Genomic DNA, 25,207 nt, shown 5'->3' with positions numbered 1-25,207 from the left:
ATGCAGGTAAGCAGAGTGATCACCCGACCACTAGACCACCGATTGATTTCGAACCCACCAACCGATTCGCTTCCGATGCTCCTCCACTCCCGGCAACAACAGGTACACCCGGCGCACAGTGGCAGCGGAGGACACCATCCGCCACCGCCACCAGCGCAGGGCCCGCCGCAGTCCGCCCATCCGCCACCGCCGCAACCGATTCCGATCGTGAAGCCGGAGTTTAAGGTGCCACCGATACCGGCGCACCTGATGGACGTGCGCGGTCCGGATGGTTCGATCGTGAAGATCAACATGCCGGAACACCACGATCCGAGCAAGCCGCCTAACAACGTCGAGATGCTGAAGGTGAACATCGAGGATCTCAGTCAGTTTCTGTCGTACCACGAAGTCTTCGGAAAGCTACCCTCCGACATGCTAACGGGACCGTCCGCTAGCCTAGTGCCATCATCGTCCACCAACACGCCGACTACCAGTGCGCACAGCAATGGTAAATGTGAGTCATCCCATTTTTTTGCCAATTCTTTTCTACCATCTAATAGCTTCTTTTGGCGTTTGTATTTTGAAAAACGTTTCTTAGGATATCTTTGTCTTGGTTAGAGGAATTTTCGGTATATTTTGTGTTACACAACGATGACTATGTGTATTATGGTTCCATATTGTTTTAGAGCAAATTTTGTAATTCGATTTTTCTCTTTTTATACCTCAAAAGCTTTGAATTGGAACAACAATACTCTAGAAGTAACTAATCGTATCACTACCTATCATGCTTTAAGAGCCGAATGTAAGGCTATTACAGCTCAAAGTCTCTATAATACAAAAGAAAAAAAAAACTACCTATCATGCTGATAAACTTCGATTATTTGTGTACGTGTATTGACATTTGTCAATGAAATATCGAACACTACAGGCACCTACCGAGAAAATAATGGATTTCTTTTTCCCCAACCTAATATAACGAATTGTTTTTTAGCTAAATCCAGTCTTGGAAAATAGTTCTGGAAAAACCACTGAATCATTTGAAAATGTCCATGAAATGTGAAGCAATTGGCCGGTGTGGTTTGTTTCTGAACTGCATTTTTCGCCATAAACCGATGCAACCTAACTGTAGTGTAGAGAACTCATTGAGTATTTGTATTGTTTGCTGGATATGTTTTCTAATTGTGTTTCTATCTCCTTTTCTCTTTCTCTTTCTATCTGTGTTATGTCCCCCTTTTGTGTCCCACAATGTGCATATTGTTCCGATGTTACATCCGTTTTTCGTGTATTTCCGTGGTGTTTGTGTAAACGTTTGGTCCGCTTGCCAATTTGTGATCAATAGCGGGAAACCATCTCCGTAACCCGATTACGGGCGAATCTCCGTTCAAGTGTAGCTACTGTGCGAAAAGCTTCACCCGGAAGGAGCACCTGACCAACCACGTTCGTCAGCACACCGGTGAATCGCCTTACCGATGTCCGTACTGCGGCAAAACATTCACCCGGAAGGAGCATCTTACCAACCACGTCAGGTAAGTGTCAGCCCAAACTTTGTCCTGTTGTTTTTTGTGTTTCTCTTTTTATTTTGTATCTTCTGCTTCCGATTCGAGCTTTTCTTCTTCCTTTTCCATTCGCCTTCCAACGAAAGAACGAACCAACCGGAGGAGAGCCTTCTTGCCGCACACTTTTTCTGAAAACCGATTCTCGATCTTTACGCGCGTCTCCTCCTCAGAGCCCTTTCAAGTTCAAGCTTTGCTCTCTAGAGTGTCTCTTTCGTATTTTGTTCGGGTTTTTCATTCAACGCCTAATTTCAAACCACCCCATGCGGTCTCCATTTCACGCCGGTCAGAATCATCGCGTTCCGCCACCATCATAAGTAATACACGCTGCCAAACGGGCAAGCACATTTCGGTTTTTGGCAAGCTGAATATTTTGATCGTTTATTTCGGAATTTTACATACCGCCGCTGCTGCTGCTGTTGCCGCCGCCGCTGCTGCTAATGCTGCTGCTCGCTCTCCCCTTTCGCGTGTGATTATTTCTAATACAGTTGACAGACCCCTGAGTGTAGTCCTCTATGGATGGTATCCAATCCAATCCAGACAATCCGAAAAGTTTGACATGATATTTCTTCTCCCTTGTCGCAGGTGCGTTCGAATTGAAACTGATATCCCTTAGGAGTTCGTTTATGTTTTCGGTTCTTGTTGCACCAAACGAATGCACATTTCTCTCCACGGGGCCAAAGTGGGTTCACTGCCAAGTGTGTGTGTGTGCGCGCGCGCCGTCTGTTTTAATACTCTGCTCCATGCCCCCCCATTTCACTGTATACCCGTTGTGCGACTCCGTTTTTTTACTTTCCAGACCATTACGTTGTGTCACTAGTTGTGGGTTTCTCGTTGCTCTTTCAGCGCTCTTCAAGTGTAGATACCGACCGGGGGATTACACTGGGACGTTGCTATGGGAGGGAAATGTTCGAACAGGATCTTCCGCGTTCGCTTTTGCCAGTCGGCAACATCTCTGAGCGTACGCTGTAGTGGGGTTCGGTGTCGTAAAGGATGCGTTCTTCCATTCGCCGGAGGTGGTGCACACGTTACTAATCGTTTCACAATCCGGTCAAAGGATCTCCGGTTGTTGTACGAAATGTGCGTCGCTCTACCACTGGCAGGACTTAGTAACGATGGATTTCGAACCATTTCCGCCAAACTGTGTGCTATGTCTACTGTGATGCCTACTCTCTATATCACCTTTGCAATAACTTGAAGTTTACAATCGTGTGTGTGTGTGTGATGGAGGAAGATAGGGCTGGTTACCGTTGCCAAGAGCTCCTGCTGCACACACGTAGTCACCGTTTGTTGTGCGTTGCTGTGTGTGTTGTGGTTGTGGTCGTGTCCCCCACCCGTTTTTATGGCTGTCCTGTGATGTGCTATGGAATTTTTTTCGGAAGAAAATCCAAGGATATCTTTGATTGATTCACGTTGTTTCTCTTTGTATCTTCCTCGAACAGATTGCACACAGGCGAAACACCCTACCAGTGCACATACTGCGGGAAGAAGTTCACGAGAAAAGAACACCTTACCAATCATGTCAGGTGAGCGACACGCTTCCTCTTTTCCACCGCTTTTCAAGCTCACCTTTAGTGTGATCGAGTTTCGAAATCAAACGAAAAGAACCGAAAGCGTCTCACCGGTGTCGCTCTAGAGCGGGCCGAAGACGTATTGCAAACCTTTTTTTGACCGTGGCACACATCTCCTCGGTGTAGCGCGTGCAGTGGTCCCCACGTGCGCCAACAAGGATCGCCAGTTTGAGCTCTGGGTTTGGCGAGAATCGGGGCGATCTTTTCTTCTCCGACGACACTCGATCGTCGTCCTGCTGTGCGTGCGCGAGGAGATGTGTATGCTTGGTTGGAGTCAGTCATCATCCGGCCGGTTCGTTGGCGGTTGGTGCCAGATTCGATGTTTTTTTTCCGCTCGCTCGCTCGCACATGGCGCGGGCGCGCAGTGCTGCTTGACGATGATTGGGTTCTGTGATTCTAATGGATGCATTTCCGTTTGTTTCTCTTTTTTCTCTATTTTCCCCCCGTTTTTGCCCACGGCTGACATGCGGTGACGCTGCGTCCCGAAACACTGGCGAAATGGCGGTTTGGAGAAATGTTCTCTATCGATCGCAAAACGCGACTCAACCCACTACTACTACTACTACCACCACTCAACCCACGAATGCTCAACAATGATCAAATATAATGAAAACCAAAACATCATTTTGCTCGTCGCAACAACACGCGCCCAACGTATATATATATTACCAAATGCGCCTGATCGACAACACTGATTGTGATGGGGGGGTCCATCGTCGAAAATCACCACCGGTTCGGATTGACCGTTCGTTGCCCCCCTCGTGTGTTGACACGCACGCACGCACGCACGCTCGCAAATACGCCGTACGATATATTCTTCGACGACATTTTGCAGATTGCATACCGGAGAAACTCCATTTCACTGCACCTACTGTGAAAAGAAATTTACTCGCAAAGAGCACTTGACCAATCACACGAGGTGAGCGAATTCCATTGCCTTTAACAACCCGTGTCCAAACCAACAACAGGAAAGGAAAGGTCTCTTCTGTGGGTGTTGCTCGAACGGCGGGCCGCGAACCCTACCGAAATTTGGATTCGGGCGCTTGCAATCTAAATAAATTCAAGCTTTCAGCCGTGTGAGATGAGATGACACCACGCTTGGGCGCGCAGCACTCTCACTGTTCGACAGGATCGCGCGCAGGATCCGCGTGCGCGCGCAGCCACCAAACAACCGAACCGAACCGAAAGATCCACACAACTCCCCATACATTCGTTTTAATTTTTCTGTTAACCTACCATTTTTTCCAATTTTCAGGCAGAGTGGGGCAATGACCAATGTGTTGGCAAACGGAAACACGAAGTACGGTCGCGATCGACCGATCGACTTTGCCGGGCATGCTTAGAGTGAGGGGTTGATCCGTTTGCTGAGCTTTTTCGGTTTCGAGGGCGCGATCCTTGGTTCTTGGTGAAGTTTTCTTTCCATTACGGCAAAGTTACGGGGTCACTTCCAGCAGATTGTGGTCTTTCGCCTCACCGTCTCGCGCGGGGGTCTCTATTAGTCACTGGTTGTCTACTTCGTTTGTTGTGGGGTTTTTTTGGACTGATCTTTGTTGCAACGTTGTTTCTGCCCTGCCGTAACTAATCACACATCCCCATCTTTCTCTCTCTCTCTCTCTCTCTCTCTCTTTCGACCCTCTCTTTCGTCGACAGGTTGCACACCGGCGAGACTCCTTTTCAGTGTACTTTCTGTCAGAAGAAGTTCACTCGCAAAGAGCATTTAACGAACCATGTCAGGTGAGCGGCAGAGCTCCAGCTAAACCCCCCAAACATCAACCACCATATTTACACTAATATGCGGCGCTCTAAGTTGCTCAACTGCTTTTTTTTCTTGGAGAAAATATGATGGCCACTTCACGCGTCTTCCGGCGGTGGTGCTCTTGCTTGTGCGAGTCCTTGCTCGTCTCCCTGGCGAATCGTTTGATTCGAAAACTGTCGCGTAGGGCCCTGTGTGTTACTACACCTCGAACTGTGATGTGTGATTGAGAGACACTTTGGGCGAAACGGGCGAAATCGCAGTTCTCTCGGCCATCGGCCAAATGCGTGCCAAAATGTGTTGCAGTAGGGGTTGATCTGTCTCTTTCTTTTGTTCTCACCCTATTAATTAACCGAATCCTCACGGGGTCGTCCTCTCCGTTGTCAACGATGCGTTGCGAATGCTTTCATATTTTCCGAGAAAAAGAACGGTTGTGCGCCGCGCTTCCTCTGTCGCGTCAGTGTTGCTCCGACGTCGCGGTGCACCGCGCCATTCAGCCCAACTCAGAAACCCATTCATTTTTGACATGTGCCACCCTATGCCACCGTGGTGTTTCCTCCCACATTATACTCGACCATCCATCGCGGCGAAGCAACCACCTCCTCCTCACACACACGACCCACGGCGTGCAGTTACTAATAAAAGCATCCCGATCTCCCTTCTTCGACAGGTTGCACACCGGAGAGACACCTTTTCAGTGTTCTTATTGTCAGAAGAAGTTTACACGCAAAGAACATTTAACGTACCACGTCAGGTGAGGGCCACCGAGTTATGAGTTTATTATTCCATTTCGATTCCGTTTCTTTTTACTTTCCCCGAGGACGCCATAAGCGCGGGTCCGGTGGATAGAATTTCGGCGCGAAGCCAGCTTCTTTGAAAATTCACTAAAGAAAATTCTAGCAGCCCGAGACGGATACCACTCACTCCGGGACGGGCTGCCGAGATTGCCATTCGTTACGTGATCCGTTTTTCGATATCGGATCGAATCGGGTGCGAATTTATTATCTGTAGCGATAACTTTTTTCAAATTTTCGCGCCGAAATTCTATTTAACGAGTCCCCGTTTATAGTGCAAATGGTTCGTTCCCACCGACAACGTGTCGCAGGCGCAAGTCCTTTGAAAATATGATCGTCCTACTAGAAACGCTCGCTCTCTATCTCTCTCTCTCTCGGGGCGCGATCGGCTGCTGTTGTCGGAGACAGAAAATTGACCGTTTTTATTTGACCAACCGGGAAAACCGTGGAATATCGAGACTCTCCTGCTCTACCTCAGTCGAGCTTCCTCGTACAGTTTCCTCCATTAATCGCGCAATGTCCCTCCGGTTCGGTGATCACGTGTGATCCTGTTTCGATCGGGACCGTGGAATAAGGGGCCCCCCACGGGCGCACTGTGACGGAGGTTAGGGTTTTTAAGAGAACTTTCATATTTTCAAATGGCGCGGGCCCCTATGCGTTGATCACATAGAAGCTCTCACCTCAAGTCCACGAGATTGTGGATGATGAGAGACAAAGGACCCCCACAACCAACCACACCCCACTCACGTTTCTTCCTTTCTTCTGTCGCCACCTGCGCCACACCTCCCCGCCGGTTTCCTCTCGCCCTTTCTCGCTCCCCAGCCGGAAATGCAAGGAGAAAAGTGGGTGTGCAGTGTAACTAATCATAACTCCCGATCTCCTCCCTTCTTCGACAGGTTGCACACCGGCGAGACTCCTTTTCAGTGTTCTTACTGTCAAAAGAAGTTCACTCGTAAAGAACATTTAACGAACCACGTCAGGTGAGCGATCGTTTTAATTTACGCCCCACCCCGCCTCAATCTGTCTCTCTCTCTCTCACACACACACACACACTTTTCTCCCCAATCTCTCTGACACACACACATATACACACTATCTCTCTCTGTCTCTCTGTCTCGCTATCTGCCTCTCGATGTCTCTGTGCCAAGAGAGGTCCTTCTTTTTTCCGGTCCCGGGAAAAAAGGGGTCCCCGTATTTTGTTCTAAACAGAAGAAAATACTGCCAAATTGTGATGCGCAAACAGAGAAGGGTAGCAGTGGAAAGATTGAAAAGACGTGAAAACACAAAAAAAAACCGCGATTTGCTGCTGCGTATCCGTGACACAGAAAATGGTCCGTCTCGATCTCTGTTTGTTTTTGCTGCAACGAGTGTACCGGCAAGCGGGAAAGAGAGTAGTTTGTTTGCTCTTGAATGTATAGAAACAAATAAAACACGAATTCTAGTTCGAAAAATTACCCCGTGGAAGGGAAGGGGGGGCTGGGATGATGTACTGTCATGTGCATAATGTATGGGATGTGTTTATATTGTGATAAGAAAAAAACACACAAACAAAACCAAGTGACAAAGTGACAAAAGTTATGCTAATCGCTTGATCTGTCACTACAACTTATGTCGTGTCGCACACACACACACTCACACGCGTGTCCTGGAAACAAAATTGTATCCTGTGACCCACTAATTTGTTATCGTCCCAAGTCATATATTGTAACATTATCTGGAGGCTTTTTATGTGCCTTATCCACGAAATGCGCTCCTTCTACCTCTCTCTGTCTATCTTCGTCTCTCTGTCTCTCTCTATTACTACGCATTGACGACGTTCCGTGGTTTCCCTCTGCGATGACCTTATCTAGGATCCTACAGCACGTTGGCCCTGTTGCCACTTTCATGTTGTTCCTGTTGTTTTGGGTCTTCACCTCAGTGTTCGGAGTCACAAAATGGCGACAGCGCAGGAAGGATACACGTAGATCAGGGTGCCGAGTGCATCCACCGGTTACACCGCCAGATCACCGATCGAGTCCGGACCGTGCGTTCTTATGGGCGGCGTGTGTGTGTGGCTTGCGCAATGCAACAACAAACGAGAGAGATGCTATTTTTTAAAGAAAGTTCAACTAAGAATGGCAAATAAAGGATCGGAGATTGTGGCACACTCTACTGGAAACACCGCACAGCATGCTGTGTGCTTTTGCGCTTCGATTGTCATCAAACTAAAGCTTAGGTTGCTATGCTCGCGATAGAACGCTGCAGGCAATCTGTCCTGTAAACGCGGTTATACGTACCAGTTGAGCTCTAGAGTGTCATTTTTATTTAGTTAACTAGAGTCTGGCAAAGGAAAGCATTATTTATGAACGGTGACAATTATGCTCGTACTGCCAGCAGATCAGGTCTTTTTGGTATACAACAATTTGGGTACTATTTCGCCATTCTTAGTTCGACTTTCTTTAACATTTTCGTGGTCCGGTTTCGCGATGGCGCACGCGCCAACAACATTCACGGAAACTGTTCTTCGCTGTCCTTCGCTGACCGGCCGCCGATGCGCATGCCGGCATGCGATACGATGCGAGTGTCCTTTTGCCGGTTCGAAAGAGATATTGTTCGTTTACTGGTGGCAGGACAGAGGACGACCTGTCGGACGGGCGCTCGCGTGTTCTTAACTCCTGACCCCTTGTTTTGGCTTTGGCCTGCGATTGGCAAATTTTCTTCCGTTGAACAAACTCTCGGGGAAGGGATAGTTTTAATCAAATTATCAAAACCTACGCCCCTCTACACACTGTCACTGTCATATTCTTCTTCGCCATCGTTTCCAATCAAACCATCCCGACAACCATGTCGCGCCGCGCTGTGGGGCGGTTGCGGACGGGGATTCGGGATCTCAATGATGATGATGATGCTTCAATATTGCCCACCTTCACCCTTCTTCGACAGGTTGCACACCGGCGAAACTCCTTATCAGTGTACCTACTGTGACAAGAAGTTCACACGCAAAGAGCATTTAACTAATCACGTCAGGTGAGCGTCGCCCGCGTCTCCAGTGCTTTATGTGTCTCGTACAACACCAACCTCCGGTCTTTCTCCGGTCGCCCGACCAAAAGTCGGGCATTTTCGTCCCCTTCGTCCCCGAAAAGAGGACGATCGAGATTTGCCTTTGCCGTTCCGAGTTCACTCTCGAGTCTTATGTCGTAAACGATCCTACATTTCAGAGCCGAGTCTTAGTCCACCATTATTCTGCCCATTAAGGTTTGGGGATGTCCTGTGGACAGTTGAGTTGCGCAACTGTTTTGTATTATAAAACTCGACCCGACCCCACACTTATTATCTGCTAGTTTTTTGTGCGCACGTAAATACAGTCCCTTTGTACAGCACACTACTACCGGAGGCCGGTCTCTCTCTCTAGCTCTGTTCTGTACACAGTAGTACTCTTGGGTGGGTTTTTAACCGGTTCTCTCCCCAACACGACGCAACACACAGCCAACCCCTCTACGCCGAAAGGACATTAATGGACCGATCAACAGCCGCCGCCTGATCGCGCACTAGAGAGAGAGAAGAGTGATCGCAGACTTGCGAGCGCGCGCGCGTGAATGTAAAATTCCGGATAAATTCCCAAAATTTCCATTCCAAATTCAGCAACACAGCAGAGACAATCTAAAATCCGATTTAATGAAATTCCGCCGCGGGTCACGAATCGCGTGTCCCTCCCGGGCCCTTGTCCTACCCAGTCTCTTCTGATGGTCCGGAAGTCTGTGGCCCGGGGGGACAAAATTAGAATCCCGAAAGTAAAAAATCAAAACCGAGCCCCGAAACTTTGTTTCCGTTCGTTCCGTTTCAGTTGTTGGTGTGTGAAATTAATGTTGTGTCCCATTGTTTTTTTCTTTCTCTCTTTTTCTCTCTTTCTCTCTCTCTCTCTTTATCTATATCTATATATTCCACGTAATCCGAAACAGAATACACACTGGAGAGACTCCCTATCGGTGCACATATTGTGAGAAGAAATTTACCAGAAAAGAACGTTTAACGTATCACATAAGGTGAGCGCTCGGCCAAGGCACACACCGCTTCCAGAGAGAGTGTCACACTAGATGCTGCAAGAAGCAACCTGTTGTTACCACCTCACCATCTCACTGTTACATTTTTTACCACCACCATTCAGTCGGCCGTCGTCGTCGGCGGCGGCACCTCTCTCTAGAGCCACAGGAGAGCTTCATGGACTCACCAACCTTTGTCTACTTTTTCTAGTATTTTGAACTTCATTGTGAAAAGTAGTTGGAACCAAACAAGAAGCGTGCCACCCGGCCACGCACACACACACACGTCAGTGAAACCGATTGGCGCAAATCAAATTCAAATGTCCTAACTGACTGACTGAGTGTTGTGCGTGCGCGAAGGGTGGACACTTAATTGTTTTCCTTTTTGGCACTCGAAATTGGCTCTCCGGAAGTTTGTTGGTGGGAAAGCTCATTAACCCGACCGTTTCTCCCCGTTTGGCACGTCGATGACGCTTCGGGTGACGCTTTTTTGTGCACCGGAAATCAAAATTTTCCCAACTCCCAATTCTCCAACTCGGCCTATGCCGCCCGGCGTGTGTGTGGTGTTGCGTTTACTCACACAGAGAAAAGCACCCATCATCTGTCCTCAGCACCACCACCCTGAATTTGGATCTATGTTTTGGCCACCCACTTTCGATTCCATCCGCGCGCGCCTCTGTCATACAGACGCGGCGGATGGGTTAAAATCGATACAAAATTTAAAACAAACAAACCGAAAACAATATGATGTACGGTGGGGCGGCGCTATGGGGAAAGATGAGAGATGAGAGCTGAGAAGCACAACACACAACACCAACAAGCAGGAACCTCCCTGTCACCCTGGTTAAGTCCTTTCCTACCAACCTTTCTTTGTCGGGGGGCGATCTTTGAAGTTCGAAATTCGGTTCTCTACTCTCTTCGGCTATTCAGTATCATCAGCGCGTAGTTTTGTAGTAATCCCTTTCCGGCGGCGCACGCGCACGCGCACTCTGGTGTTGGAGTTGTGTAGATCATAATTGGTAATGTTTTAATGCATTCGCTTCTTCCCCCACGACCGATCGATCGATCGATCGCAGGAAGGACGCGCGTGTCCCGTCGTCGATACCACGGATGTTCGCCCTGCATCTCTCTTATCGCAGCGTGTGTGACACGATCTTATAAAATGTTTCTTTTTCTTCTTTTTCTCTTATTTTTTCTACTCTTTTCACGTCCACCCGCGCGGCAACTGCTGCTGCTGCCGCCTTATGCGCTCTGCTTGCTCTCCGCGTGGTGTGGTGTTCGCTTCCTGTGTCCTGTGTGTCTGCCCGTCTGTCTGTGACCACGAAACTTAAACTCCCCTACAAACACACACACACACGGCAGATGGCACACGGGAGAGACTCCTTACCATTGCACGTACTGCGAGAAAAAGTTCGCACGAAAAGAACACCTTACCAATCACGTCAGGTGAGCCTTTTTCCCTATTTTTGTTGTTTTTGTTACCCTTGTTTTTGCATTTACTTCCGGGGGGCGACGGCTATCGACCGCGGCGGTGGCGGCGGGTCCCGTGTTCCCCTCCGAATTCTCTTCGTCGGGTGATTGTGTTGTGTCTCTACAGATGCTGTCATTGGAAGGTGTGTTTCGATGGGAAGATGTGTGTCCGCCGGTGGTGTGTGGTTCACGTTGGGGGGATATGTTGTGCTCTTCGTTTTCTATTGCGCGCCCCCTTTACCAAGCAAGTCCTGGGAAATCTTTGTTCCACCCAAAAGGTCCGAACGCTCACTGGAATCAACACGTGCTAACAGTTTAGTTAATAATTGAAGATTTTTAAAAGACAAATTAAGTTAATACATTGCTTATGAGGGACCTCGAGTAAGAACGACCCAATTATTGCAAGTAAGAAGACACAAGGGGCCAAGACGAGGTCACGAACCCTGATTAGTGTTTGGTCTTCGCTCTGCCCTGTATGATGGAAGTGTAGCATCTCATACGGGGTTCACTTTCATCGTTTAACCGTCGCTGTCGCCGTAAATTCTGTGTTTCAAATTTTGATAGTAAATTCTGTTGGTTCTTTTGCGGGCTCTGTAAATAAAGTGTTGATGGATTTATAAACACACACACGCATACACACACAAATTAGACAGGCAGTGAGCCCCTGGTTCCCACCGTGGAGAATGACCCCTGCGGTGTTCGTTCTGTGGTCGTACATGTTTATCAATATTTTTGCTCCTCTTTTAACTATCACTACTTCGAACGCACCTTGTCTCAAGGCGAACCCGCGCCCCGGTTTCCGTCTTCCTGGCTCTGCTCGGTAGAAAACGAAAGCATACATCCTCCCGACGGCCCCACCCGGGAGATACCATCATCTCCCTAAGCCCGTTTCGGTCCCACGTGTTTCGTTCGTTGGCGTCCTTTGGGGCCCAATTTTGTCAAAATTTTGGTCAGGCATCTCTCCATCTCCAATGACCACCATCGTAGAAAATGCTCTTGCTCCTGTTGCTGCTCCTGTCGCTGCTGCTGCTGCTGCTGCCGCGTGTGACCGTCCTCTCTAATCACTACCGCTCTCCTTCCGCCCTGCCCTCGCCCCCTCGGCCAAGTCTTTCCTTCTCTCTATCTATCTCTTTCTCTTCTACAGATTGCACACAGGAGAGACCCCTTATCAGTGCACATATTGCGAAAAAAAATTCAGTAGAAGAGAGCGTTTAACGATTCACACAAGGTGAGCGTCGTCGTTTACATTTGATACGTTTTATTTGACTCCACACCACGCCAACCAAAAACAACATCCTCGGCTCTCCGGAACCAACACTAGAGCATAGTAACAATAGTGAACGAACGAACCCAGCCAATAGGTAGACCAAACACACACGGACACTGATCGACTGATCGTTGAACATCCCTCTGCTCTCTCTCTCGAGATTCGTCGTCGTCGAGTCCGCTCCGAGTTTGTGTGTGTTTTGTTCTTTCGCTTGCCCGAGTGCCGTTGTTTTGCTGCGATCCAACCAACTGCTACTATTGGTTCGGTTGAGTTGAATGTATCCTTCTCGCGAGGGCCATGTCTGGGTTTGTTGTTGCCGGAAAGCGCGAGAGTAGAGTTTGTAAAGAAGAAGTCCTCGCGGTTTCGGAGTCTCTTACTGTCTCGTCGTCGGGGTCGGGTTTCTGCAGGGAGTTTTCCTGCTTCTTCGCGGCGGCGAGGATGTCGAAATAAGTCCTCCCTAACGTTCTCCTCCACTGGATGAGATCAGTCTTTTGCTCTCTCTCTCTCTTATCTCTTCTGGTTCAATTTTAAGCTGTTTAAAGTTAATTTTTGGCCCCTTAATAGTGTTAGCTGTGGGATCAAGTCACAGTCTTACGGTTTTAGTGAGAAAAACAACAAACGAATTTAGCATATTCTCAACAAAAGGAAAGGATGTCTGTGTGCTATACTACCACCACCATCATCATTTTTCGAACCGCGAATCGAGGCAAACTCTACTCTCTATCGCTCGCGCCTCCTGATCCGGGTTGTCGATCACCACACTTTGCCCAGTGTTCGACAGCCACAGGGGGCGGCAACAACGTCATTCTTGGCAGCAAATCAAACAGCAGGCAATCGATTGATGAACACGCAAAAACAAAGAAACGGAACCCGAAAAGACCACATCACTACCTCTTTTGTGTGAGCCATCATAAATCGAGGCTCCTGAGACATAACTGACCACCACCAACCAACCAATCACCACCTACCAAACCAAACCAAACCGAAACCACAAAACCACCAAACTATAATTCTTCTTCTAGCCAACCATTTTAATACCAATCGTTTTTTCTCTCTTCTGTTCAATCACTCTTTTTCTTCACTTTTCCCAACCAAACAGAATCCATACCGGAGAGACTCCGTACGCATGCACGTATTGTGATAAAAAATTTAGCCGAAAAGAACGTTTAACGTATCACATAAGGTGAGCGCTGTTCATCATCCGTCTTATTTTCACAACCACCAAATATACAGAGCCAATCACCTCTTTTTTTCCCTGTCCCCGCCGCCACATTGTTACAAATGCCATATAAATTGTGATGTACTTATTATCCTTACTGATTATTAAAAAAGACACACACACAAAACAAAATGAGCATAAAAACATATATCTATATATATAAATATTACCACACCACACCCAACAACACTGTCCAACACAGGCCCCAATACAGTCCCATAGAGATGTACTAATCCTTCTTGCGAGATCATCCCTCCAAACATTCCCAAAAGCCCTCCTTCAGCAGCGCGCGCGCCAAGCTTCTTTTGGTGTTCCCTTTTCCAAATCTATTGCAAACCATGATCGACACGTTTAAATGAAATTGTCATGAACTGAATGTAGCGTCAAGCTTCCCTATTTAACCCACTGACGGTTAACGGTACGAATTGAGTATCCTGAGTTTCGTCCTGCCCAATAGTGGCAATGTGTCGATCGCATGAACTTTCAGGCAAGAAAAACAAATGAGCTGTGCAGCGCAATAGAGTTCCTGCTTCCCGTCCCACGTAGCCCACGGCTCCTCTTTCTCGTACTTTGCCTCTCTCTGTACCCCAAGGTTTCCCGTTTTCCCCAATTTTCCCCCCCAAAACGGTGACGCTATTTTCAACAGCACACACCAACACCACTTACCCACCCAAAAACACATAGTACCACAGATATGGGGAATTGTATTTCTATCATGATTGATTGTTGCTCCATATTACTATAATAGAATTTGTCTAGCCATCTGACACCGTATTGCTATGATTTGCCATTATTTTTGCGTTCGTTCGTTTGTTTGATTGTTTGTTTGTTTGGTTGATTCGGTTTTCCTTCATTCTGTTTTGGGTTGTTGAGTACATAGTTTCGATGAGTTCGGAAGAACGAGCGAAAATAGCTTCCAGAGAACGTCGACCACGTCGACAGTTTGTGCCGTAAAATATGCATTGTTAATTCGACGAAGGTGTTACAACTGATCCAAGGGGGTTTGTTGGGACTGTTGCCGATCGTGCATTCTTGGGGATCAAGGGTGGGTCTGGGGGGGTCTGGCAAAACTTTTATGTTTCTATGGCCACTATGAGTTTAACGAGCATTCCGTTTGGTCCACTCACGACGCGGGGGGTTCCTTTGAGAAGGACTCAAAGGCACCATCAATCCGCTTCTCTCTGTGTGTGTCGGCTCGCGAATGGGTTAAAGTTGCTAGAGGTGATGGCGCGGCCTGTATTCCTCTCTTTCTCTACAAAACTCGTGTATGTTTTTCTTTCCATCTGACCCTTTTGCCCACGTGCTGCGCCTCGGGCTTCCTGTTCTTCACATCGACCTCAATACGATTGAACCCAGATTACACACCGGAGAAACTCCCTATCAGTGCACGTATTGCGAGAAAAAATTTACTCGTAAAGAGCACTTAACAAATCACGTCAGGTGAGAACCCGTTCCGTTTAACCTAACGAACTGTCAATGTGTCAATGTTACCTTCGTGATCTCTATCAGTTCTGCTCAGTTGTCTCCGTACAATATTTCGGAAGCATATTTCCGTGTAAGCGATGATAAAACAAATGGTGATCGCGGGTCTCGATCACTGATCATAAAGTGTAAAGAAAGTAGCGTTGAGAAGCGTTCGAGTTCGATGTTTTTCTCAACCATCATTGACCACATTGTCCTTCAACTAACCCCACGGCGATACTATGTGCTGGCATGTCAAGTGACAGCGTTTCTTTCCATCATCTCGTACCTAATTCTCTTCTTTTCGTCGTTCGCCCTTTCGACGCGCGCCCCCCGACAGGCTGCACACCGGAGAAACTCCTTATCCGTGCACGTACTGTGAGAAAAAGTTTACGCGAAAAGAGCACCTCACAAACCACGTCAGGTGAGCGAATCAGCAAGATTCTGGTTCTTTTCCTATCTTAATGCGTCAAGCGAAAATGTGTGCGCTACCCAACGACAGAGTGACGCCTTCCTTTTTCCTTCAAACCGACTCCTTTGAAAGAGGTAGTCCAGTAGTCCAAAAGTAATTTTCCAAGTCTATAGTTAGACAGACACACGATCGATCGATTGGAGTTTAGTAAGCGAAATTCGTATTTGGAGTAGTATATTGGGTGAATCTTTCAAGGAGGGACACTAGGCATATTTGGTCTTGCCTCATTCCCATCGTCGTCTTCTCTGACTTGGTTGTAGTGCGCCCATTTTTGTGACGCTAGACTCAAAAAAGAGACGATCACTACCGACTATTGATACAAAAAATCTCTCTCTTTTTTCTTTCTCTTCCATATTTTCCCCCTCTAACGATTGATAACACGTGTGCGTGTGTGACTACGCCACCATTTATTTTGTCTACTATTTTCCGATCTCTCGTGGACCGTCGTACCCACCCCGCTTTGTGTTCCCGTCCCATGTTCCCTTGACAATCCCGCCTATCCTGCAATGTTTTTTCCCTGCCTCTTCATTTCGTTTATTTCTGGACAGATTGCACACCGGAGAGACCCCCTATCAGTGCACATACTGTGACAAGAAATTCACTCGTAAAGAGCATTTGACTAATCACACAAGGTGAGCCTCAGCCAGAGTTCCCGCCAGTAAAAATCGTGTTCGTTCATAGCGTTGTTGTTCGTTTGTCTTTTTTTTTTCAAACTAACTTCGCGTCCCCCTACGTTCCGTCGTCCTTTGTTTTCTCAAGTCTGGCACATTAAACAAGCTCTCCTTCACACCTTTTGGATGGTCCAACACACACAGACATACACTCACACACGTACCATACTTACCGTAGTTTACCGAGGGGGCAAAGCAAAACGATTTGGTTCCTGCTGATCGCATCTCGAAAGGAGTTGATGATTTCAGCTCCTGCGAAAGGACCACCACCACGATCGACATTTTTCTTATGAGAGTATGCTAGGGGTTGGGTTGTGGGTCAACTCCTTTCCGGACGGCCGCCGGAATCAAATCGGTTTGATCGTTTGTTTCATAGAATGTTCGCGCTACTTAAAAACTAACACCGATTAGTGGGCGCTCGCCCCCCACGGCGGAGGGCGGCGTCATCGGGACGTAACAACAATAACAAACACACACCCGTACACACACGCGCGCACCCACACCGGCCGCAACCCCTTTATTGGTAGCTCTCGGGACGACAAAATGCGCCAACAACGACGTGCGCGTGCAGCAACGTACTTCCTCTTGCGGGGAGGGTGGTGTGGCGCAGTCACATTACACACTCGTTTCCATTCTACCGTTGACAGATTGCACACCGGAGAAACTCCTTATCATTGCACCTATTGCGAGAAGAAATTTATGCGCAAAGAACATTTAAAGAACCATATCAGGTGAGGTTGTGCGAGCACCCCGTTGTTTCTTGTTTCGTTTTTGTTTCGTAAACTTTAGATGCCAACGGAGAAAACGGAGTCACTGATGATGACGTTGTTGTTGTTGTTGTTGTTGCTGTTGTGTATCATGCTCTCACCACCTTCACACTCTCCTCTAGCATTGCGTGCGCGACGCATTACCACTAAAAACATTATTAGTCGCATCATCACTTTCAGAAGCTCTGTTCAGAACCGTTGTGTGTCGTTGCGCTAGAGCCAATAATATGTATTAGTATCATTCACCTGCTCCGCGATTCCGCTTCTTACACTCGCAACCATCATCATCATCATCATCATCATCATCGTCATGTGGTGTGATCACTCAACACACGCTCTCTTTGCTTCTTGTTTTCCATCGTTCGATTGGCAAAAGTCTAAATCAATCTCTCGCCGCATAACCACGGGCCAGTTGGGGCCACACAAAATTCACCTGCTTTTTAGTTGATTTTTCTTTCATCCCGCATTTTCTTCGGGTATTGGTTTTCTTAATTGGAAAATTAGAAATTTAAAACCACAACAAATATGGAAAATTTGGTCTCCCCATGCACCACCCTGATCAACCCTCATCGGTCCGTCGACTGGCAAAGGGAGTGATGAGGAGAGGAGGTCACACATAAGGCGCAATTCTAATACCTCCGTGCTTCTGTCCATTTTGAAACTGCTGCTGCATCCATTGTTGTTTCTCTCTCGCTCTCTTTTCATCTGTGTACAACGCTTAGCACACAACACCACCACCACCCATCCATCCATCATCATTCGGTTGTCCAGATCACAAAAGCATGAATATGTTGTTCCTTCTCCTCCTAGATGTTCTCTGATTCTTCTCATTGACTGTTCTAAACTTCACACACACATACACACACACACACACAATCATTTGGAGGCAAATTTGGGAACTCCTCCCCGGCACACGATCGCGCAAGTCGCGATCGCTCGAAATTGAGCATATTATTGGGTGGGCCTCATTAATTGGATCAATTGGAAGTCGGTTGTGTTGGCACGCGCGCGTCGTGTCAAGCGAAATTGTTAGAGCATTGTTTGGCCGTGCGTGTGTGTGCGTGTGACCAGCACCGGGGTCAAACGCTCGTGAACGGTTGCGGGACCGGGCGAGCGATCGCGCTTTGTGCATATTTCATCTAACAAGCATTAGCTGTGTAGGTAGCTCCTTACCGCTCCTTCTCTCTCTCGATCTGTCTCTCGGAATGCTCTTTAACAAGTACTCGTTAGCCTTATGTTCCTTGTTCCGTTTTTTTTTTGTTTCATTCTGTGTTTCGTTTGACCCGTAGAGTGTATCCATGTTCCCGCGTCCAAAAACTCCCTTTAATCTGTTGTGTGTCCCTTCGAACGCATGCTCTCGAAACCATGTTCTTCAACCCCGAACCTTTGCGCCTCGCAAAATCAACTCATTCAGTGTCACATTTTTTCGCTGCTGCTGCTGCAGATAATTAACTTCACTTCGAGTTAGTTGTTCGTACTTCTCAAAGCAACTCGAACGATAACTCGAACGAACTTCATATTACCCATTACTACCACCACCACGTAGCCAATCGTAGCCTCTTCATCGTTGCAAGCTTATTCACTGTTTTTCCTGAACGAAACACACACAAAAAAACGAACATTCGATTCGTTTTGATGAGGCTCAGGGATTGCCATTACATCGCTGTTTATGCTAGCTTTTGACTTCATTCATGTTTCTCCATCGCTCGCGGGGTCCTCCCGCGCGGTCTAATATTATGTGTCTTTCTCCTCGATATGCATTGTTTCTCGTCAAATTGCGCCCACTCGTGTTCTGCTCTCTGTCCTTATACCATACTATCGTCATCATTTTTGCCAGATTGCATACCGGAGAAACTCCTTACCAATGTACGTTCTGCCAGAAGAAATTCACGCGCAAAGAGCATTTAACGAATCACACCAGGTGAGGAAAATTCGTCGAAAAGTACACCCTCCTCGACACACCCCAGAAACCAAAAACCACCGCCCCCCATTAAAAGAAACGCTCCTTTTCACCCACCCAATCCCGTTGTGTAATCGTAGAAGACAAAGGAGAAAGTAAAGTTAACACCTCTCTGTTTGGTTAGGTCGTGAAATAGTACACAGTATCGGGTTAGCGATGTGTTGACCTCCGTTACGTCGTTTAGTTAGCTTTAGCTTTGAGTACACACTACTTTGGTTAGCTCGCTAAAAAACCGGGTAACAACGCGATCTTGAACTTGAACTCCAGAGTTTATTAGTGGTTAGCACACAGATACCAATCTGTTTTGTGACCCCCCTTACATATGTGTACCCCTAAAAAACAACACTACATATTGTCCAACACCTTTTTCTCCTTCTTCCGCTCTCTCTCGCACCGGCCAATTGTTGAATGATCGTGTACTACATAACCCCCCGGTAGATTGCATACGGGCGAAACTCCTTACCAGTGCACGTACTGTCAGAAAAAATTCACACGAAAAGAACACCTCACGAATCACGTCAGGTGAGCGCCGCAGCCTGTTCCTTCCTTACGAGCAAACGCAATCGGATCGGCAAACGGCTCGTTCTTGTCCATGGACGAAAGAGATGCTGCGCGATCAAGGTCACGTGGTTCTGTTCAGCTTGAGCTTGCTGTGGAAACACGTGACTTCATGCCTGGGTGGTGCTGGCGATCATAAAAGATCGATCCTCGGGATTCCCATGACCATGATTCTGTCCCCCCGATGACGGATCCGCGGCTTTTCTGTCGTTCGTGGCGCAAGCGAATCGTTGTCGATCGTGCGCGTGTTGCGATGTTTTTCTAAATCTAACATTGTCCTGTTTCTCTTTCTCTCTCTCCTCTCTGATCTTCTCAACACTCTCGTTGTTGTTGTCGGCGGTGTTTTGGTGTGGTGTACAAAATCGGGAAAACGCGCGGGCTGTGTGTGGTGTGTGGTCTGGAATCTGGAATTGCGGTGCCAATCTTTCGATACACACACACGCACACACACACATACACAAACACACATACCAAAACTCGTCCCGCGTCACTACACGACCCTCGACATTTGCTGATCCTTCTACTCTGCTGCATTCCGCCTTGTTCCGGTTCCCGGGGGGGAAATCGACCACCACCGAACCGGAACCGAGAGTGTAGATTACACACCGGAGAGACTCCCTACACGTGTACCTATTGTCAGAAGAAGTTCACACGTAAAGAGCATTTGACGAATCACGTCAGGTGAGGGACACTTTCTTTTTCCATTATTCTCGTTATTAAACCACTCACGTTTACTTATAACTCCCCTCGTTGATGTTTTGAAGATTTCCTTTCCCAACTCTCTCTCTCTGTGTCCTGTGTTTGCAAGCAGCCTCTCGGCGAGGCCGCGTTTCCGAAGTATGCAACTCCCTGACGGTGTAAAATACGGTGTTGTCCGCGCGCGGGGTCCAATCATCTGATGCGTTGTTGTCTCTCTTAGTTATATGCTTGTTTGATGTTTGGATGTCTCCAAAGATGGCTGCTCATCACTGATCACTTGATCAACCAGCAATGTGTTCGTCTGTGTGTCGCATTTGTTCACAAAAAAATCTTATGTCGACGTTCTGTTTGTTTTCGATATCCTCTTACAATGTGTGCCGTCTGAATGAGCTGATTAATAAGTGGTCGAATTCCGTTCTGTCGTGCCGTGTTACGACCGGGTTCGCCTCATTTGTACTTGAACGATGTTTCGGCGATTGTGCGTCGATTCAATGGCTACTTAGCCACCCTAGTAGACAACTAGCCAGCTTATAGGAGTCGCCTACTGTCATATAGGAGTCGCCTACTGCTGTTGAAGCAATCAGTACTGTGTCTGAATGCGCACCACGTTTGAAGTGGAAATTGTGAGCGTGAACTTATTAAATATTCAAAATAAGTTGTTTGCCCTTTGGTGTTATTACTCATCCTGGAGTAATTAATTGAATCAATCATTTTTGCTTGGAATTCTCGAACGCTCTCAAGTTAATACACACTGGTGAAGTAATCTATCGGGGATCGATCATTCTATTGATGAATCGTACACGATCATACGACACGGTTAATGAGAGGAACTGGGAAACATGATTTCGCGCATGATCGACGCTGGGTAAAAAAAAAGAAGAGAAATGCATGAAGCATAATCATTAGAGAGATCAACACTATTAGTCAGCTCGTTCGAGGGAGGATAAGAAGCGCCGCACTCTTACCGTTGCCATTTGTTTATCTTTTTGTGTTCAACTTGTGTTTCTTTTTCATTGTGTAATCGTGTGTACCGATGATCAAACTTAAAACAACATAACAATACAATGTGTCAGATGGTTGGACAAACAACAAGGTTATTTTACGCTTGAAAGTAGTTAATTCCCGTCCCACACTCCCAATTCCTGTACCACCACACCCTCTAGCATGTAGCATTAGAAAATGTAAGACCCCGACTAAACAGGTGTGTTGCCTAACTGTAAATGAACTACTTACTAGCCGTTCTCCACGGGTAAAAACTGCCTATAATACCCGTGTCCGTCGCCCACAACATTTCACCGACATTGTTTTGTGTACAAACTGTGCAACTACTTCCGGCCACAGTTCTATTGCCTGTTCAAACACTCAGAAGAGCGATCACACTAATCCTCACCGTAGATTCTAGATATGGGGCGCCCCAGTATGCTCTTTTGTTAACAGACAAATGACTATCACAATTATTACCGAGCGGTGTCGCGTCGCGTTTTTCGTCAACCTTTTCTCGGGGTCTTAGTTTTTCTTTCTGTGTTCCATGTCCACGTCCCTCCTGTAGTGGTCCTTTCCTCAATTGGAAATTGGTATTTTTTCTTTTTCCACTTATTGTAGTGTTGAAAGTAACTTTTTTCCCATTGTTTTCTTTGTCCTTGCTACTATCCTCTCGTGAACCGTGGAAATTGAAACGAATTTGCAATTGAATTCCATGAAATCGATTTTCTGCCTGTACAATCAAACAAATTACTACCACTACTAATGCTACTACCAAAAACCACCACCATCGCCCCACCGTCACCACTCTTTCTTCTATTACTACTGCCACTTCTTTTCTGTCACCACCAATCCACCACCAACCACAACCAGATTGCACACTGGCGAGACTCCCTTCCAGTGCACGTATTGCCAGAAGAAGTTTACGAGAAAAGAGCATTTGACGAATCATACCAGGTGAGGATGTTTACTTTTCTTCTATCTCCTTTGCTCGACCCACCTCCCCACCAGTCCATGCTCCTGCATCACCACCCGATTTTACACCCCTTTTCTATTCTCTGTACCGTGGCTTGACTCGCCCGCCGAGAGACCCCCCTTTGTGCTGTTGTTGTTGTGTCACTGTTCTGTCACACACCACCACTCCCCTGTCCCTGTTTGAAGTCATTAGAGTCTGTCCGCCCCGGCAGTAAATTTGAAAATAAACCAAAAATGCGCGCGCGTACAGGCAACAACATCGACAGCTAATGGACATTAAATTTGGATTTGAAAAACAGGAAGGAAGGAAGGAAAATGATAACAATTCTCAGTTCGCGGCTTCTATTGGTCCCTCCGGGCTCGCGGCAACACGTGCGCGTGGTGAGGTGTCACTCGGACGATTCGCACTCTTTTCCCGTTCTTTCCTCGCCTAAACCAAGTACCAAGTAGCTCGTTCGCTCTGACCTTTCCGAACGCGTTAGTACCTATCACGAGGCAGAGGAGTTGTACTTTACGGGTAAACTACTCTAACCACTTTTGTTTGTATAGCACACTGTATAAACTGAGTAATAACTCCACCGCGATGCGTCACCAGCGCTCCCACCATCACACCCCCATGTACAAAGAATGCATCCCCCTATCGATTCCTTTACCGCCCAGCCACCACCCAGCACCACTACTCCCTGTCATGTTAACATTCGGTTCCAGTGTTACAAACTTTCTGTTAAACTTTTGAACAACATTATCTTTTTACGTACGTACCCTGACCGCTGCCATTATTGGTTTCCGTTAGCAAGAGAGCATACACAGCAAGAGGTCTAGTGTGTCCTACCTTGAGTCAACCCCGCGTACCGTTCACACCACAGACACACCTGTTTCCCAAGTCTCTCCCGCTCATGTACTACACGATCAGTTCACGTGCCATTCCATTCACCACCACACCCCCTACACACAGCATAATATTGAAAGCATATACGAAGAAGCATTTGCGAGAGAAGAAGGATTCATGTTCATGTCGGTCCCCACTGTCCCAGTAAGGGTCCCAGTGCGTTACTGCTTCACTGAGGTGTGTAGTGTGACCCTCAGCGGAGAATGTAGAAAACGAAATTCCATGTCATCACATATTCTGTAATGATTAGAACCCCCCAGAACACACACACTTTGCGTTGTTTTTTTGCTTGAAATACCGAGAAGAGAAACAACATCCACCACCTTCCCCATGCGTTTTGCGTTGCCCGGTGTAGTGTACTTTAGTTGTTGTTATTGTTGTTGCGTTGTTGACGTCGCCGCAAACAATAGTAAAACCCAAACCAAAAGAGAAAAAAAAAACCCAAACTACTACTCCCCCTAACACATCTTGTAACCCTCGGGTGTAAATCAACCCCTTTCCGTGTTCACTAATGAAGTTGATGTGTTACTCTGTCTCTCTGTCTCACTTTCTTTCTCTCACTGTCACTCTGTCTTTTCCCTGTTACTTCCTTTTTCTCTACTAACCAATATCTACTTGACAGATTACACACTGGCGAGACTCCGTATCATTGCACCTATTGCGAGAAGAAGTTCATGAGAAAAGAACATCTAACGAATCACATCAGGTGAGAGATTGATGTTACAGTGTGTTGATTATTGTTGTGTATAGCCACCACGAAATGCTTCTAATGACAATCCGCACTGCTGCAACGTGTGCAACAAGACCTTCACGCGTAAGGAGCACTTGATAAATCACATGAGGTAAGCGGTCGGCAGGCAGTTTGTTGCAAGCTAACTGTTTTTTGTGGTCTAATTTTCCTCCCCCCCCCACCCGCAATTCGCAGCCGATCGCACACCGGAGAGCGGCCCTTTCAGTGCGACGAGTGCGGCAAGTCATTCCCGCTGAAGGGCAACCTGCTGTTCCACCAGCGCAGCCACACCAAGGGCCAACCGATGGAGCGGCCGTTCCGGTGCGACATGTGCCCGAAAGATTTCATCTGCAAGGGCCACCTGGTGTCCCATCAGCGATCTCACACGGGCGAGAAGAACCACCACTGCCCGCAGTGCAGCAAGACGTACGTCGAGCGGGGCAACATGCTGCGGCACATGAAGAAGACGCACCCGGACGCCGTCCTGCCGGTGCTGGCGAAGCTGCCGCACATTAAGGTCGAACCGAAGTCCACCGGTAAGTGAGCGAAAGTAGGGTCGAACTTTTGATTTAACCTACGTACGCGCCGCCTATCCTATAGATGGTTGTAACGTTTTCGGTTCTCTTGCGTTGTGTTTCCACATTTGTTGCGTTAGATGCGTTGCGTTTGATTAGTTCGCCGCGATATCCGGTAGCGTCGGTTGTTGTTTCTTTCGCGTCGAGGATCACGGCTCGGTACTTTTATTTTATTTCTCTGACTATCGCTCTATCTCTCTCTCTCTCTGTCTGTCATTTTCTTTTTGGTTAGATTGTTTCTTTCGGCAGTGTTTTTTTCCTTTTTAGTTGCCGAAATATATTTAAGAAAAGAAAATCAGCGTAGGCTTCTAACAACAGCGTTTTTCGATTCGATTACTAATGATTTGATTAGACTAGCGAAGCGAACGGTTTGTTTTTACCGCGTCGCGTCGTACCTTTCGGTTGTGTTGATAACGCGCTTTTCTGTTGACTTATGTTTTGTAGTTTGGTGCCGAATTTACACTAACCTCGTTTTGTTCTCTCGTATATAGTAACGACGTTTTGGCCAACATAGATTATAAGTGGCTTCTGCATCTCTTTGTTTTGGTTCTAGTTTCGCACTGTAGCCTTTTGTTGTACCGTAACTTTTAGATTTGAAACAGTGTTCTGTTGCCTTGTTTTCGTACTTTGTTAGTGAGTGTTTTCTCTAACCACGTGCAAACGTGTCCAAAATTATTTAATTAAATTTCCAAAAAACATAGCCATTGTTTCGGTTGAATGTGAATTGAGCTAATGCGCACCGCCGCCGCCCCTCCCGAGGAAAATAATGGTATCGGTAACGTGTAAACTCTGGTTGCCCGCGCCGCGTGTTCCCTTGTTCCTCTCACTACCCCCTTTTCTAAAC

The 25,207-nt window shown here is 47.2% G+C and overlaps 2 protein-coding genes across 2 annotated transcripts in view; both read left to right on the top strand.

Annotated features, from left to right (window-relative positions):
- On the top strand, nt 1-3,168 carry LOC128271014 (zinc finger protein with KRAB and SCAN domains 5-like). The gene is made up of 5 exons (XM_053008444.1): nt 1-6; nt 103-493; nt 1,319-1,505; nt 2,975-3,058; nt 3,108-3,168. The coding sequence occupies exons 1-5, from the start codon at nt 1-3 to the stop codon at nt 3,166-3,168; spliced, it is 729 nt and encodes a 242-aa protein (XP_052864404.1).
- A 1,203-nt stretch (nt 3,169-4,371) lies between these two features.
- The window catches only part of LOC128271013 (gastrula zinc finger protein XlCGF26.1-like), a 22,541-nt gene continuing 1,705 nt past the window's right edge, over nt 4,372-25,207 (top strand). The window contains exons 1-15 of the mRNA XM_053008442.1: nt 4,372-4,403; nt 4,754-4,837; nt 5,527-5,610; nt 6,547-6,630; nt 8,573-8,656; nt 11,032-11,115; nt 14,982-15,065; nt 15,427-15,510; nt 16,107-16,190; nt 18,834-18,917; nt 19,395-19,478; nt 20,112-20,195; nt 22,068-22,147; nt 23,813-23,900; nt 23,984-24,324. Coding sequence (XP_052864402.1) covers nt 4,372-4,403; nt 4,754-4,837; nt 5,527-5,610; nt 6,547-6,630; nt 8,573-8,656; nt 11,032-11,115; nt 14,982-15,065; nt 15,427-15,510; nt 16,107-16,190; nt 18,834-18,917; nt 19,395-19,478; nt 20,112-20,195; nt 22,068-22,147; nt 23,813-23,900; nt 23,984-24,324 — 1,465 coding nt within the window. The remainder of the gene's footprint in view (nt 4,404-4,753; nt 4,838-5,526; nt 5,611-6,546; nt 6,631-8,572; nt 8,657-11,031; nt 11,116-14,981; nt 15,066-15,426; nt 15,511-16,106; nt 16,191-18,833; nt 18,918-19,394; nt 19,479-20,111; nt 20,196-22,067; nt 22,148-23,812; nt 23,901-23,983; nt 24,325-25,207) is intronic.

The sequence above is a fragment of the Anopheles cruzii genome, chromosome 3, assembly GCF_943734635.1.
Source record: "Anopheles cruzii chromosome 3, idAnoCruzAS_RS32_06, whole genome shotgun sequence".
Classification (NCBI taxonomy): domain Eukaryota; kingdom Metazoa; phylum Arthropoda; class Insecta; order Diptera; family Culicidae; genus Anopheles; species Anopheles cruzii.
The sequence above is the reverse complement of the archived record's forward strand: the minus strand, read 5'-3'. Positions and strand labels throughout refer to the sequence as shown.

Coding starts and splice junctions, on each gene's coding strand:
- LOC128271014 (XM_053008444.1), top strand. Junction 494..1,318: donor TGCGCACAGCAATGGTAAAT/GTGAGTCATCCC, acceptor TGTGATCAATAG/CGGGAAACCATCTCCGTAAC. Junction 3,059..3,107: donor CACCTTACCAATCATGTCAG/GTGAGCGACACG, acceptor GCTCACCTTTAG/TGTGATCGAGTTTCGAAATC.